The 16567-nt window shown below is 32.4% G+C and overlaps 1 protein-coding gene across 1 annotated transcript; it reads right to left on the bottom strand.

Annotated features, from left to right (window-relative positions):
* Nucleotides 1-722: 722 nt before the first annotated feature.
* Nucleotides 723-16379, bottom strand: LOC139523744 (bactericidal permeability-increasing protein-like). Its single transcript, XM_071317997.1, has 15 exons — nucleotides 16093-16379; nucleotides 13565-13664; nucleotides 12523-12642; nucleotides 11283-11356; nucleotides 10764-10918; nucleotides 10102-10165; nucleotides 8718-8809; nucleotides 7680-7856; nucleotides 6847-6915; nucleotides 5897-6064; nucleotides 5256-5323; nucleotides 4702-4744; nucleotides 4286-4349; nucleotides 3366-3445; nucleotides 723-930 (listed from the first exon to the last, which is right to left on the bottom strand). The coding sequence occupies exons 1-15, from the start codon at nucleotides 16193-16195 to the stop codon at nucleotides 826-828; spliced, it is 1482 nt and encodes a 493-aa protein (XP_071174098.1). The 5' UTR covers nucleotides 16196-16379; the 3' UTR covers nucleotides 723-825.
* Between the last annotated feature and the right edge of the window lie 188 nt (nucleotides 16380-16567).

The raw sequence follows: 16567 nt of genomic DNA, 5'->3' as shown, positions 1-16567 counted from the left end.
CAGGAGCCTGCAGTTTACTACTTGTAGTCGATTGCTTTCTCGGAATTTTTTTGCTTTTATTGTTGAATTATAAGCCAGACAGTTGGTTTTGTTGCACATTTTGATGTCTCTGTGCCTCTACTAGCTTACTATATATATATAGTTTAGGTTTTGCTCTTAATGAAGAATAAAACTGTCTTTTACTGTTTTTTTGTGTTTTTTTTCAAAAATTAATTCATTTGTCTAACACTGTAACAATCACCTTATTACTACAGCTTTCATCAACAAATTACCTGGTCCGGGAACAAAGTTATCGTTCCTTGATTTCCGTTGCTAGTGTGCACAGTGTGTTACTTGCTAAAAAAAATTAATACCCTTTCCATATTTTGAGTTTGGGCTGATGAAATTTTCTATAATTTTTATATAATTATTCCAACAGTTCTACATCACACTATAAAAATGATATTGAGAAAGCGAAGGTGCATGGGATAATTTATATTTCCATTTATAGTCAAATACAAATGCACTACGAAATAATTGTGGCACCTTGATATTTTTTAATATCCCGAAGAGTAGATTTACTTTATAATTGTTAGTTATTTTCTTAGTTTATGCATATATTTTAATGTAAATCACCCAAGTTGGTAGTTACGTAGTTTTTTGTTCTGAATTTGACCTTTACTTTTTCATCCTTATACAGCTATGAATCTGGTTTAAGGCAGAGTAAACAAAAATACGAATTCATATTATCAAAAGTGTATTTGAAACATTTTAAAACAAAAACGTGTTTTTTTTATGATTTTAGGACATGTGATATAAAAACATATATCACAGACAGAACCTGTCTTATATATCTTGTCTTCCAACCATGGGTTTGTACTTAAGCACTGTCGATTTCTTCTTTTTGATGTTCGGAGTTATCTTTACATTAGTTTCAACTAGGATTGTGTTCTGAAATATACAAAAATACAATTATAATTACAACATTTAGATGTGTATTACATTAAACCATAGTATTTCAAAAGATAAAAAAAAATATTGATTGTACTCCTACTCGCATTATTCAGCACCCTCTAGCAGCCTATAGCCAATCGAGATCAATGGTGCTATCGGAATTAGTCGGGAGATCGGCGGAATATTCGATTACGAATGACATTATTCGGATTAATTATACTCTCACTCTCATTCTCTTTCACAATAAGAGTTTATAAATGTCAGTTACTGTTTCTGTTAATTAATATTTAAATATATAAATTGTACAAATACTGATTTTCTGCCTCTAAGCATATCTGTTAATTTTTTTTTTGTAAGGCTGGGGTCACACATTCACAATTTTTACTGCTGTCCTTGACAGGACCATTCCCGATTAAAATTTGTCAAAAGTCTGATCAAGATCCTGTAAATCGTAGATGGAAATTTAGACTTTAATCAAAATTTGTAAAAAAATGTTTTTTAATCATGACAACAATCAGATATTGTTCAGGAAGTGTCGATATTCAACCGTTTCCATGCGAAATTGTCCTGATAATCCCGTTCTCAGTCCGATTCTAATCCAAATTTGTATCTTTCGCATAGTAAATTCGACCGAGTCTGTCATGACTGCGTCCCGATTCTACCGAATGTAATCTGACACAGTTGAGACAGCAACCAGACAGTGAATCGACGCTGACGGAAGTTATCCGTTAGAAAACTGTCGTCATATTCGGGATAATCAGGTACTGACTGTCGGAACGTAATCCTAGTATCACGGTCCGCTCTATCGCATTGCAAAAACGGCTTCGTCCGGTCTCAGTCGTATTGCTTTCTGTAATTGTCGGGAGTCTGACGTGCGTATCATTGACGAATTTCGTATTAATAACGGGACTGTTCCGGAACGGTTTCGGCAAAGACGGTTCGCAATCGACAAGATCTGGATGCAATCGGCAAAAATAACAGCAATGAAAAATTTCTCCAGATCATTCCCGATCCGCAGGACACCGTCCAGAAAACACAGAACATTGTTAGGATTTTGATCCGATACAGCAGAATATGTCACGACATAGTCAAGGTTGTAATCCGACTAGACAAAATCGGTTGAGTTTCCCGAATGTTACGGGACGCAAATAACTGTCGGGTGCTTCGTTGAACCACCAGGACCGTTCCCGACCCGTAGGAATCTGCAACAAACTTAAACCACTGCGTTCAAACAATAATAGGACATTCCAGATAATTGAGGATAGTAATCCGACATTTTCACTTTTTGTGTCTGATCTCAAACGGGAGCAATAATCGGCAATGTGTGAACGTCGGATTAAAAGTTTATTAAATAAACTATAAAGGGAGCATTTACACTTCACACTTTTACATTGCTTTAAGGTGGTACGTAACACTACAGGGAAATAACTCTGTAAAATCACCTCAGCGTTTTAATGACTTTGTGTTTTTAAAGGAATATTAAGCTTCTCAATGATCAAAATTAGTGTTTATCAAACTGCTATATAACCAGTGTAATTTTTCTGATAAAATGCTTGGTTCAAATTTTTTGAAATTTTTATATTTTTGCCAAAGAGTCAAAGTAAATACTTTGTAAAAATTTTATGAAAATTAAACGAGCCATATTAATTTTAGTGAAAGTGTTGGGTACCAGCTTAACAGAAATGCCTGAATATATCCATCCTTAACAAACAGTACATTAAGCGTTTGCTACATATAGGTAAGAGGGCTTTGAGCGTTCCTGATGAAGGTAAATTCATAAAGCGCTTCGGACGCATGAAATTATTAAACGTGTTGTTTTCAATTTTTCACATCACTGGGTCGATACCTCTATCTGCTGGCGGACTATCAGCTATCAGTCCCCGAAGGTATCATCAGCTCAGTAGTCAGTACTTCGGTACTGGCATGATTTAACAAACCTTTTAAAAATTGTCCGTTTATACATGTAAATTTCGAAATTACTAAGAAACTAAGGTTTCAACTTCCTCAGGCAAAGTTGACTTTAGATGAGTTTGGTTATATTAGTTTTCTTTCTTACATATAGCTCTTCAACGGTTTCGGTATTTATAAATGATCGTCTTCGGATTTCAAATGTTTGGCTTTGAGAGTTCCAGATGAAGTTAAATCCAGAAAAGCGCCTCGGACGCATGCAATTATTTAACGTGTTGTTTTCTATTTTTTTAAAGACAATATAGTTTCGCCTTCAAAATGGTCTATGCTACGTCACTGACTAATGTTCTAGAAAAAATAATTCTTTGGTAAGACTATATATAATCTGCCAAACGGTCTTATTGGTCACCCCTTGTATGTGTCAATCTGCTGAGCTTTTGATAATTAATACTCTCAACATGTGTTTTTGTTGTATTTTTTTCGAGTGTTCATGTCGTTGACATGCCGGTAAAGCTTATACTTACCGTAAGAAGTTCAATCTTTGCATCTGTGAACTGTAAATTATCTGTAGATGGCAACTTGATTCCTACATCTTTCAGATAATCTGTTGAAAACAAAACACGTATTAATAGCACACAATCATATACAGTATACATGTATTGCGAATTAAATATTATTTTGGTCACTGACTTTTCTTTTCGGAACATTTTACTTAATATCTGTAGTTTGTTCTAGTATCAAAGACAATATGATTTAAATACAGACACTGTTTGAGACAATCATGTGATATGAGACCGAAGGTCAAAGGACAATTTTGAGCGTCACTGATGAGTCTTATGTAGACGAAACGCGCGTCTGGCGTATAAAATTATAATCCTGGTACTTTTGATAACTATTGAAAGATGTGAACAATCACAGATACAGTATATTCTAGATTTCTTCTTTTCGCTTGCTAAGATCATTTTAACTATTATTCCTATGATCAGAACATCAATTTACAAGTTAACCAGTGTGGCATTAAATGCATTGATGCATGCATTGAAGTGATCAATCAGTTTGTTTCACGGTCTTTTTTCACTTCCGGATCACATTTCTTGAGATCACCTCGGTAGTGTTCGTTTTGCCGCCAGTCTATGGTCTTCAATGCCGGTTGTGTTTTGTGTATTGTTGTGTGTATGTTTTCTTATATGGCGTTGTCAATTTATTTTCGACTCATGAGTTTCAGTATCCTTCATCTCTCATTCAGAGATTTAGCTTCATTTGCTTCACTGTGCTTTAGAAACCGCCATGTTGTCCCGTGGGTCTCGAAATAAAAGTAAAACAGCAAGAATAAAAAAATCCAATAACTATTATCAAATAGCATTTTCTATATAGATGAATGAAAATTAAAAAAAAAATCAAGTCACTTAATTAATTGAATTAGATAGTAAGTCATAAATCATACCGTTTATCATTGGCTTAATTACTTTCTTTACAGCATCATCAACTAGAAGCTGGAAGGTTGCCTCCTAAAAATCAGACATAGTTATAAGTATAAGTATATATCAGAATGTCATGTCAATTTATGGAAAGACTCTCATACTTCAAAATATGAACTCGATTTTCATGTTATAATATTATACATTATAAAGGTTTAAGAATTTGCCCAATCTCTTCTAATGTAAACCCCTCTCCTATGTGATCAATTACCAAGTAACGTTTAGTTCTATTTTTATAGACTTTTACAGCAGCAAACATACATCAATTTCAAATTTACAATATATTACATAAACTTTGTGAATATTTCATTGTGGTTTTGATAATCGTTTGAGCTAATTTTATTATTTGTTTTACAACTTAAAACATAATTCAGTTACTCACATCAATATTTCCTATTAACGAGTTTGTCACATTTGTCTCGACTCTGAAAATATGAAAAGAACCATTCGTTAAGCAATCATGTATTGTACACACCATGCAATTCTGATAGCTAGATGTTGACGATAATGATGTGGTGAAATTGACTGATACCGTAGTATGAAACAATATATTTTAGTTTAAGAAGTGTACCCGGTAACCGAGTTCCTCCACTCTAAGGAGTTTATAATTATATAGATCAGAGTATCCAAACTCCTTTGATTCTCTATAGGTCGAACATCTAAGAGTGAAAATGAAAAAATAAACAGTATATAATATAATAAAGATATTGGAGACGACAAAAACAATGTTAAATATAAACTCTTTTAAAAAATGGTTGCTGTTTCCGAATCATCTTCCTTTGTTGTAGTACTCACTATACTTATTCATGTTACAGTTTTCTTGCAGTTTTCGATTGGGAAACAGTTGTTACGATGTTATCAAAACTTAACTATTTCTATCAGCACTGATATGTGTCCACACTTGTATAAATAAAATAATTATAAAGTCGTTCTTACTTCATGTAGTCGATTGTTCCAGATAAAGCATCGCCGTTCAATTTAATTTTCACTGAAGCCATCGTTACCTGTTGAAAAAGGTTAAGATTATATAATGATAAACGTAAAAAAAGCATGCCGACACCTTCCAAAATTGGGATCAGTTTTCTCTAATTCAGATCTATGGAAATTTATCCCTTTCCGAACCCATTTTATAAAAAAAAATTAATCAACGTGTGGTTGCCGGTGATCTCAAAATTCATTTTGGATGATTTTAAGGGTCATAATCTTTTTAGCTAACTGGAAATGTGAAAGGCACTCGAAGGGGATTTTTGTTTAACAAAAAAAAAATTTTAAATTATTTTTTAATCATTAGAGAAACAGATTCTTACATAGTTATTCATGGATTATCGGATTTATCCAACTTCGATAGTTAAATTATAAATTTCAAAGGAGTATGAAGCAGTGTACTAATAACTACTAAGTAGTTTGCAACGAGCTACGTATCAATTTGCGAAGAACTGAACACGTTTTTTTTTTTATCTTAGTACCCTCACTGCTCATATAAGTGTCAGTTGTTTACACTGTGCAATAAATGTGCAATCTATTCACTTTCAAAATCAACAAGCATTATACGTTTATTTCAATAAAATTATATGTACCGCATGAATTCGAAACATAAAGTGAAGGGTGTTGTCAGGTTTTCTTGCAGAAAATGTAACATTGCTTTTACTCAGAATCTGTACAGCTTTCTCGGTAATGAAGACTCGAGGCCAGTCTGTGCTCTGTAGGTGTATTTCTACTTGACTGTTCGGGTATAACTGTCCTATCTAAAATTATCATTTATTCGTGTCATTATACATTTGTAAGACTCAATATTATATCATGTTATTACAAATAAAAAAAGTAACAAAGAAACAAAACTTGCTGCTTTCTTTCATAAATAAGAAATATTTTTGATGGGTTTTTTTGAAGGAAAAATTACAATTATTGTGATTTTCTGAGATGTTCAGTCGTACAATAACTCAGCTTTCTAACTAAATAAATGCAAACATAATACTTTTGGAATTTATAGTTCGTCATTTAGATATAAGGTAAACTTCATAGATTTAATATGTGAAAAGATTGTCGGAGTAAAATTTTGTACTTATCTTTAAAAAAAAATAAGGAGCGGTATATTATTATTGGCAATAAATGTGAAATACTATTCACTAAAGAAAAATCACGTTTATGTAAGCAACTATCGGTCATCGCACTACCTTCAACAATATGAATATGCAAAACAGAATAGCCTATTACAAGCTATATAGACCCCAGCATGACAAAATGTATAATGTAAAACTGAAAATCCAAACCGCATGATGTATGCTCAAACAACAAACAAAACACAATATATGACAAACAGCAACCGACGATAACCAGACTGACTGAGTTTTAGAACCATATGACTGCGGACAGCCACACTCAGTACAATGTATGTGGTAGAGATAAACATGTGTGTGAACGGAAAACCCTGTGCTAAACTAGGAAAATGATGTCATAGCAAAACAAAAGAGCAAACTATAAAAATCTGTTAGAAAGGGAGTTGTTTTTTCCTGAAAAAAATATTTACCTGTGGAATAAGTTTGCCGATACAGGTATCTTTACATGTGGTGTTGAGTAAATCGTCATCCCCTCTCATCTAAATAAGACGTGTGAAGATATTGAATAATTGTAATTTAAAAAAAAAAAAGACAAATGCTGATCCGTCTTTAAACTCTTTGTGATACATACATAAGCTTTTTCTGTATGCTGAAGTGTGGTTTAAAAAAAAGTGAATGAACTACTTGAAAATGTTTAAGAAAAACTTTTTGCTTGTAATTGTAAAATCTCTTTTTTTCCATCAAAATTTCAAGCATATATTAATATATGTACAAAATGTATATTGCCCTGTTTTTTTTCCTCTAATGTCTCATTTATCATTCTTTATTGAAAATTCATGATTCATTACATGGTATTTTGAATTTCAGCATGTAATTAGTTTAAACATATTTATTTATAGGGGATTGGGAAACAAGTTATTGAAACTTATATTAATCCCTCGCCACTTTGATGGTGCGAGTGCTGCCTTTTCGCGGCAATAGCCTGCTCCGTTTAAAAATCTACAAGGGTTTCTTTTACGTGCAAGAGATATTGCTCTTTTTTTAACACGGGGTTAACCATTTGTCGTTCCCCATTCCGACGGACTATCATCGTTTCCTCGAGACCATACTCGCAAATGGTGTCAAGGGATAGCCGAAAATTCAGTACCGAAAATTTTCATCCCACAACGGGGATCAAACCAGGAACCTTAGTGTTAGTAGTCCGATGCCCTTTTTTTTATCTTTATTATAACCACTACACCACGGTTCAGCATGTAATGTCTTAATCAGTTTCTTCAACATGGTGAACGTATTGTTTACATACTTTTTGAGACGTTAGATTGTACATCAACAGCCCGTGTGCATGTGCTTGGTACCCCATAGAGTTGAAAATATAATCGGACACTGTAAGGTAAACCATCTTCTTGTTGTCCGTGATGGTAGCCATTGGAGACGGGGCGAATGGTGCTTCTGTCCGGTTCATTGTCCAGAATACCTCTCCCTATAAAAAGGTAGTCCAAGTCATTGTTAACAAATATCACAAGTTAACACATTATGAAAAAGTCAACACACGTCATCCAATCGTTATTCAAAAGTCAGTTTACATTAGTTTGATTTATATTGACTATAACACGAGTGCATGTTTCTTTCAAACATATATCTTGTATACTAGTATATGACATATTTTTACATTTTCAGTATGTTATTCAAGAATGAAATGTTTAATATCGTCGAAAACTTAAATATTGCATTACATTTTTAGTAAATATAAGCTAGTATTTTCTCGTTTGATATTGTATTTAATTATCAATCTTCTGGTATTAGGATGAAGTATAAGTTATAGTTGATTTTCAATTCAGTGCATTATTTTGACATTTTAACTATTTTTATTCGAGTCTTTTGTTGACGAAACGCGCGTTTGTCGTACTGGTATAGTAGATGATTTTTTTTAAACATGTAGTTTTTACTTTCACAATTACCTTCTTTTTATCAAACGATGTTATGCATCGTTCACACGTACATTTAATTCGAATTGAATTCGAATCGAATGCGAATCGAATTCGCTAATCGCGTTCACACACTTTTCTGTTTTAATTCGAATTGATTCGATTTGGCTAATTCGAATTAACTAATTCGCATTATAATTTACGTTTTTGTTAATACGAATTGAAAGTTAACGTCGTCAGGACAGTAAAGCGAATTTGACGCGCATTGCAATTCGAATTAGAATTGACAATAGGACGTAACACGTTTTGAATGCGAATTAAAGTAATTCGAATTAGTTAATGCGAATCGAATTCGAATTACGTGTGAATTCATTATTAATTTCAATTTTATAGAGCTGTAAATTTTATATACTTACTTTGAAATCTCCTTCGATGTATTCAGATGTTATATGAGGAGCAGACAGTAGTCTGTAATCAAGAGTCAAATGTTCTCCCAACTGTACCTCCGCTGTAGAAGTATAATGGTTACAAACAGTATAAAAATATCGTTGAAAATTAATTATCGGATTAAGAATAAAGAAAGGATATACTGAAATATAAATTCGTGACATAAAACCAAGTTGAAACGGGAAAAAAATTGCAGGTTATGTCAATTTATAAACTTTTAAGATAACATTCAATATAAATATGATTTAAGTGCTTCCTAAATTTAAGAAGTTCCTTCGATTCCGCATGTGACATCTGCGTTCGACTAATATCTAAATTGACTAAGGTTGTGGGTTTTCTTGTCGAGGTTCATTGGTTCTCTCCAGACACTGTGGCATTATCTAGCATCAAGAACTGTTCATCACAATAAAGCCCGTTGTGCTTAAAGTGCTTTTCATTAAACGTCATCGATCAATCGATATGCATTTTATCAACTCTTGGTCAGTATGTTTAAATGTATTCGATTTAGTGGATTATTGTGTCATGTTCTGGAATCTTAATCAGATTTCAATGTAATACTTTCAATAGTGTTTTAAGCAACAATTCATTCTGCTTAAAGGTTTTCTTCTTTCGGATAAGAGCTTTATGAAAAGAACAACTTCTGAGACCATCAAAATAAAACCTTATGGGGAAAAACAAAAAAATCAAGAATTCAAAAAAAGAGTGACCGAACAACACGTACATTAATTCACAAATGCTACCACTAAATCTTTTTTATAAAAAAAAACAGTGCATGTCTCATAACAATATACACATGAATCATATACATTAAAATTGACAATTGAAATGGGAAATGTGTCAAAGAGACAACAACCCGACCACAGAAAAAACACAACAGCAGAAGGTCACCAATAGGTCTTCAATGTAGCGAGAAATTCCCGCACCCGGAGGCGTCCTTCAGCTGGCCCCTAAACAAATATATACTAGTTCAGTGATAATGAACGCCATACTAATTTCCAAATTGTACACAAGAAACTAAAATTAAAATAATACAAGACTAACAAAGGCCAGAGGCTCCTGACTTGGGACAGGCGCAACAATGCGGCGAGGTATTCTTTTATACAGTATATATATATTTATAGATTAGACCGTTGGTTTTCCCGTTTGAATGGTTTTACAATAGTAATTTTGGGGCCCTTTATAGCTTGTTGTTCAGTGTGAGCCAATGTTCTGTGTTGAAGGCCGTATCTTGACCTATAATGGTTTTCTTTTATAAATTGTTATTTGGATTGAGAGTTGTCTCATTGGCACTCATACCACATCTTCCTATATTTATCAGTACTTACGGAATAGTCAGAGACAAATGAAATTTACCTTGAAAAGAACACAGTTCCTCTTCTGCCTTCTTGTCTAGAACGTCTTTTACTTTTTCGCACACCTAAATTCAATGACATGTTATTTTTAAGAATTATAATGGCAGTTATGGTGTGGTATATATGTCTTTGATCTTCCCATTTACATTTAAGAACTAGATTTAGATTTCTTTTTGGAGTAATTAAGGCGAAAGCAGTTTCCAAAGTAAAACTCGTATAATAACGATCTTGACTATCCATTATATATGGTCTCAAACAGAATTGTTACTTTAATACGTGATTTAATATTAGCTAGGGTTCTTATAAAGAGTAAAAAGCACAAATGTCCTTTTTTTAAAAGCGGAAATGTCCTATGATTTGAAGCGCAAGTGTCCAAACAATAAAGCGCAAATGTCCTATGAAAAAGCTCTTGAACGTCCCGTGCCGCTGATAAATACATTGGTATGTAGCTCAATATGAGGATTGTAGTACCCCTTGTAGCAAAAGTTTCAAAGTTAGATCTTTATTTTTTTGTCAGAATTAGTCATGATTCAATAAAATTATACCAGATTTTGATTTAAACAGTCATTTCTGTTTTAGAACTGAAACTTTTAAAGTAAACCAATCAAGGGGTAAACAAGTCAAAGAGATAGATTACAGAATAAATTTCGTCTTCTTACTAACTTTTTTCTGTAACATTGTCGCAATAGCGTTGGAAGCTAATGAGGTCAATATGTTGTAAATCCATGCTCTTTTGCCACGGAATTTAATTTGTAGTGGACCAATTTTACAGTCACATGACGTTGTTTTAATAGTTGGCTTTCCATTGGTATCCACCCCTGAAAAAATAAATATTTTACATGTTTAAATTCTGTATGTGAATGTTCCCAGTGAGAATCCTGTAATTCAGTGGTTGTTGTTTGTTGTTGTTTGTTGTTGTTTGTTGTTGTTTTCAAAGTTGTTTTTCGTTTATTCTTTTGTACATGAATCAGGCCGACAGGTTTATTGATTCAATTGTTTTACATTTGTCATGACGACAGGAGCATTTTATGATAGATGACTATGCGATGTGGGTTAATCAATATAGGATTTAGAATGCCAACACTATACGAAAAAGCAAGATAGCATATGGGAAAATAAAGACTTTTTAGAAGAAAGTTGTGAACATGACATTTTAACCTAACATACATCAAATTACATTACCGATTTGAATTCCAACAGCAAATGATAGATCTGACGCTTTGACTGTAAAATCGCCGCCTCCTTTAATAAAAAGGCTAAAAATAGATTAAAAAAAAATAGAACAAAATAAAATAAGATACACATTCATATAAGGAAAATGGTTTTATATTTTAAATCAGGTCGTTATACGTTTTTAGTTATCAATTTAAATCTTTTAGATTTGTCATCTTGGTGCTTTGAATCGATTATACATTATGAGTTTTTCTTATTATTGAAGGCCCTACTTTTGTCTATTGAATTGAATTTATCCACTTCATTTTAACCAGCATGGATAATTGTCTCATGGTCAATCATACCACATCTCCTTATTTTAATATTAGTTATTTCAATGTACAAAATTCGCAGTATTCAGAAGTCATAAAAGTGACATACCGTCGATTGACCATTAGACCAATATAACATTTAACACATTTTGGCAATGAAATTAAAATAATTATTAATTGTCTGGAATGAAAAGATTTATGATTTATTCTGCACATTGATACTGTTCAGCAAGGCTTGAAGCAAACGCAATAAATGATTCAAAAGACTTAACAGTGTGTCTATAGCAACTGATAGTTTACAATAAACTATACTTAGAAAATGTATACGATTCAAGATTTTTTTACTTCAACTTAAACGTATATGTGTTTTTAACAAACGCCCCATAATTAACAGTCCCAGACACGGCGAAAGTACGTATTATCGTCCCAGATACGACCGGGACACGTCTCAAATACATTCATGGGACGTCGATTTCCTTCGTCTAGACAAACGCCAGACATACGCCAACATACGTTACTTGAACGCATGATAAACCCTTAATATATGTACGCTTCTCGTACGCACAATACACGCGTAAAGCTCGTTGTGCACACGATATAGATAAGATTGACGAGTTGAATGCGTCCAAAATTACTGACAAATTGTCTGCGTACATGATTTTTAACCACGCCCGGCGTACGTCGGAGTTATACGCTGATGTGTGATGCCGTTATTAGTTGTTGCACTATTGATAAATTATCTTCTTTAAGCTATATATATGTTTAGTATTGTTTGTTTTACAGATAAAATCAAATTCCGGTTTTAGGCTAAGATGTTGCAACGGTTAGAATTGTCAAAAATAAGTGATTTAAGCAACAATTTATCTATGTGGTGTGGTTTTTGTGTTGAAAACATAAGCCATTAGACATTTTTTTATAAACATTAACTTAAAACTTACAATATATATTTGAATGTTCCATCAATTTCTAATCCAAGTTTTGTGGCTCTCCATTCTACATCACTACCTGACGCTAATGTTATTGCGCTTTTTGGTGCTTTTAAGTCATTTACTATCAAACTGACAAAAAATGAAAGAGTTTTATATGCAATATTAATACTTGAATAGATATAAAAAGATGTAGTATGAGTGCCAATGAGACAACTCTCCATCCAAGTTACAATTTGTAAAAGTAAATCATTATAGGTCAAAGTACGGTCTTCAACACGGAGCCTTGAGCAAGCTTTACAGGGCCCCAAAAAATACTAGTGTAAAACCACTCAAACGGGAAAATCAACGGTCTAATCTATATATGAAACAAAATCGAGAAACAAGAAACACCTAGTATGAACCACATCAACATATGCCAATCACTGCATGTACATCGGATTCCTGTATACATTATTAAAACTTTTGCACTCCTACACCTAAAAAGCAATTAATGAACCAAGGTACTGGACATTTTTTAAGGTTCTCACATGTACGTACATTGTACATGTATATTTGTACCTTTTGAAATGCAATCTACTGATGCGATACGGAATTGGTGGGATTGAGTGGCCGAATTTTACACAAGAATCCCGCATTCTGTTTATGTGTCTTTCCCTATAGCAAGGAACCTCGTTACTTGTCTTTGGTCTTTGGTTGTCACAGTGTCTTAAAAAAATCTGATAAAAATGTTTTAATGTTGTTCTTCGATAAACCATTTTGTACATGCATTCACAATTTTCTCTGCACATTGAAATGTCTAGCTGTTTTTGTAAGTTGGTATTAATGTATGACAACAGAATGTATATTTAGTTTCAGTTGGGTTTTGAATTATATAGGCAAGTATATATCTTTAAAAAAAGTATTATTAATATCTGATTTCAAAAAGTAAAAAAAGGAGTCGGGACAATTATATTCGGAAAAAAGCAGTAATAAGTCTGAACTTCTCTAGATGTTTATATCTTTCTATACAGTTAACTTTTTAACAGACTTTATTATTATAGAGTTGACATACTTGGTAAGACTGTATTGGACGCCTTTAACATTTCCAGTGATGTCTTCTAACCTTGTGCGCTTTATGTCTTTCGCAAAAGTTTCTACAGCCACCTTATTCGCTGAAAACAATATAATTGGTCATTATAATTACTTTACTATCATTTTTACCATCATGGCTATCTGAATTAGGTTTTTGATAAGTTTGATAGGCAAGGGGAATGCATGTATTTGTCTGCAGGAGTTTTCCACATTTTTTCAAACAAATAACTTTACTTTTTTCCAACAAATAACTGAATATGCCTCTTATCACTTGCATAAGAAATAGGACTTAAACTTATTGTATTTTCTGAATATCTATATGACTTTGTTTTGTAACCGATGGAGGTTAGCTGACATTGAAATTTGGAAGCTCTTATGTTTGACAACAACACTTAAGTACAATATATAAAGGCAAATAAATATCAAATTGATTGTTTGGCGTATGCGAATCAATAAAAAAAACCCCAAGTATGTGGCGTATGCGAATCAATAAAAAAAACAAGTTTGTGGCGTATGCGAATCAATTAAAAAAACCAAGTGTGTGGCGTGTGCGAATCAATAAAAAAAACAAGTGTGCCGTATGCGAATCAATAAAAAAATACCAATTGTGTGGCGTATGCAAATCAATACAAAATATTGTTTGGTATATATATATACATGGGTATGAATAGAAAACATAGGCATATGCGAATCATTATTAATGGATAGTGTTTGGCTTATACAATTCAATTTGAAAAAAAAAGATTAGTCTGCGAATGCTTATCAATGAAAAAGGAATGCGAATCAACAAAAAAAGGTGTTTGGTGTATGTATAAGAATTGAAAATGGTTGTTAAGCATATATATTTGCGAACCAATTGAACAGTTTTACCGTTTCGTTAATTAAATAAACAACAGTAAATGATCAATATTATCCGCTCGCTATTCTGTCCATTGTTTTTATAATATATTCTCGTTATTTTTTTTTACTTTCCTGTTTTGGTGTAAACTAGACCTTTACATCTTACTTAAACACTTTCGGTTGAATGTTTCCTTTTTTTCGTGTTTCACTTTCCGTTTTTTGTTACTTTTGTCCAGAGACTTATAATACAATTGTATTGTTATGTCTCTTGTCTAACTTGATTACTTTTGAAAATGATTTTTTTTAGCTTTTTTTTCTATTGTAATTTCCTTGAAGTTTCTATTTTCATTTAGCATCCAAATATTTTAACATTTTTTTTTTCATTTGGAAACATCCATATATGCAAATCCATTTATAATATAAATATTTCCGCTATCAATGAGATATGTTGTTAAAAGTCAAGGTCATCGGAGAATCAAATTTCCTTCCCTCGATCTATTGTTTTGAAATTATTCGTATCAAACTTCATTTATTTTTAGTTGATTTACAATTTCATTTCCTCTGTGAAATCTATATAGTTTGTTTTAGATAAATTGACTTCGCGAAAAATGAAAACGGGTCGGTTATCTCACGGTGACCATATTTGGACCGAAGAGTAACAAACATATAAGTTGCCCTTAACATCTGATTGAATTCAGTTAAATAAAATTGGTGATCTTTTCTCCGATCTCAGTAAGGTATTAAAAGATACATACAATATTAGGTCAATGTCAGAAAAATTTCAACTTTTTTGTATGAGGCTGAGAAACTGGGAAAGGGCGAGGTTCTACCGAGCCCTTCCCCAGTTTTGCGCCGAGTACTGAAAAGTTGATATTTTTTTGACATCGACCTAATATTGTTTTTATACTGCAACTTAAATAAATAAATTGATAGCTATTTAAATTGTAACACAAATTTCAAATTTATTTTCATCCCTTAATGAACCCCTGACTGTGGAAAAAGTGTTCCATGAGGAAATTGACATTGCACAGAATATAGCTGTGTTACTATATCTAGGAAATAAACACAACTAGTTGCAGTATAAAAGTTTGTAATAGTTGAATAGTTATTAATGATAGAACTTATTCAATAATGTTAAACTTTTAAACTATATAAAAAAAAGGCATCAAAAGGCTTCAAGGCTTGGGCCAGTTTTTATTGGTAGAGTAGGAATTAGCATGCGCACTTTCATAAGTAACATCATTTAGCTATTCAGAATTAATTTATTCTATTGTGCTCCGAAAGTTTGATCTTGTCTTTTAAAACAAATGTGTTGAGCGACTGATAAATCCACGAATAATTAATAAGCTGTAATAATCTGTGCACATACAGCAACATAATCAAAGGCATTTTTCTTCTGTGCTATTTATCTGCAGAGCTAATGATTTCTAATTTCTAATTTGAAATCATTACCTTTTTAAAGAATGGAATGTCCTTAAAATTAAGATAGAAAGAACAAAATCAGGCTTTTTCATTTCAAAGACCGAACTATTTCGAGAAAAAAACAAGATACAGGAAATGCCGAAAGATTTTTTCCGTTGTCGGTCAATTTGAAAGACACTTGTGCAAAAAAATATACTGATTAAACTAAATTATACTAACTGTCTCAATTAATTTTAATGCACTTACCGTAGTGTAAGCCATCTTGAGTTATCCTTAATCTGAGACCAGGATTTACAGTTTGTGTTGAAGCCAATATAATCAGATTAACAAATACACATAAGAACTCCATCACTCAATTTGAAATGGAAATGACCATGTGAAACAAATGTATAGGCACATGATAGATTTTATAGTATTCACCGACATGCGACTTTCATACAGACCAATTACTTCCTTGGGAAAATGTCCTTATATTGTTTATATTATATCGACATTATTTAAAATTAAACATGTATAATGGTTAACATCTTAAACATGTTAAAAGACAGACAGGTTCAGGATATAAGTACAATTAGTATATCACGAATGATTTCTGTTTTCATAGTGATCGGTAAACTATTGTGTAAAAAGAAATTCTATCCTCCAAGTTGACTTTAAACGTATGTATTTTAAACATGTGTACAAATGCTGTCAATATTTATTTTCATTATGAATACAAAAG

This window comes from Mytilus edulis, chromosome 5 (assembly GCF_963676685.1).
Source record: "Mytilus edulis chromosome 5, xbMytEdul2.2, whole genome shotgun sequence".
Taxonomy (NCBI): domain Eukaryota; kingdom Metazoa; phylum Mollusca; class Bivalvia; order Mytilida; family Mytilidae; genus Mytilus; species Mytilus edulis.
Note: the sequence above shows the minus strand (reverse complement) of the source record. Positions and strands in the feature narration are given on the sequence as shown.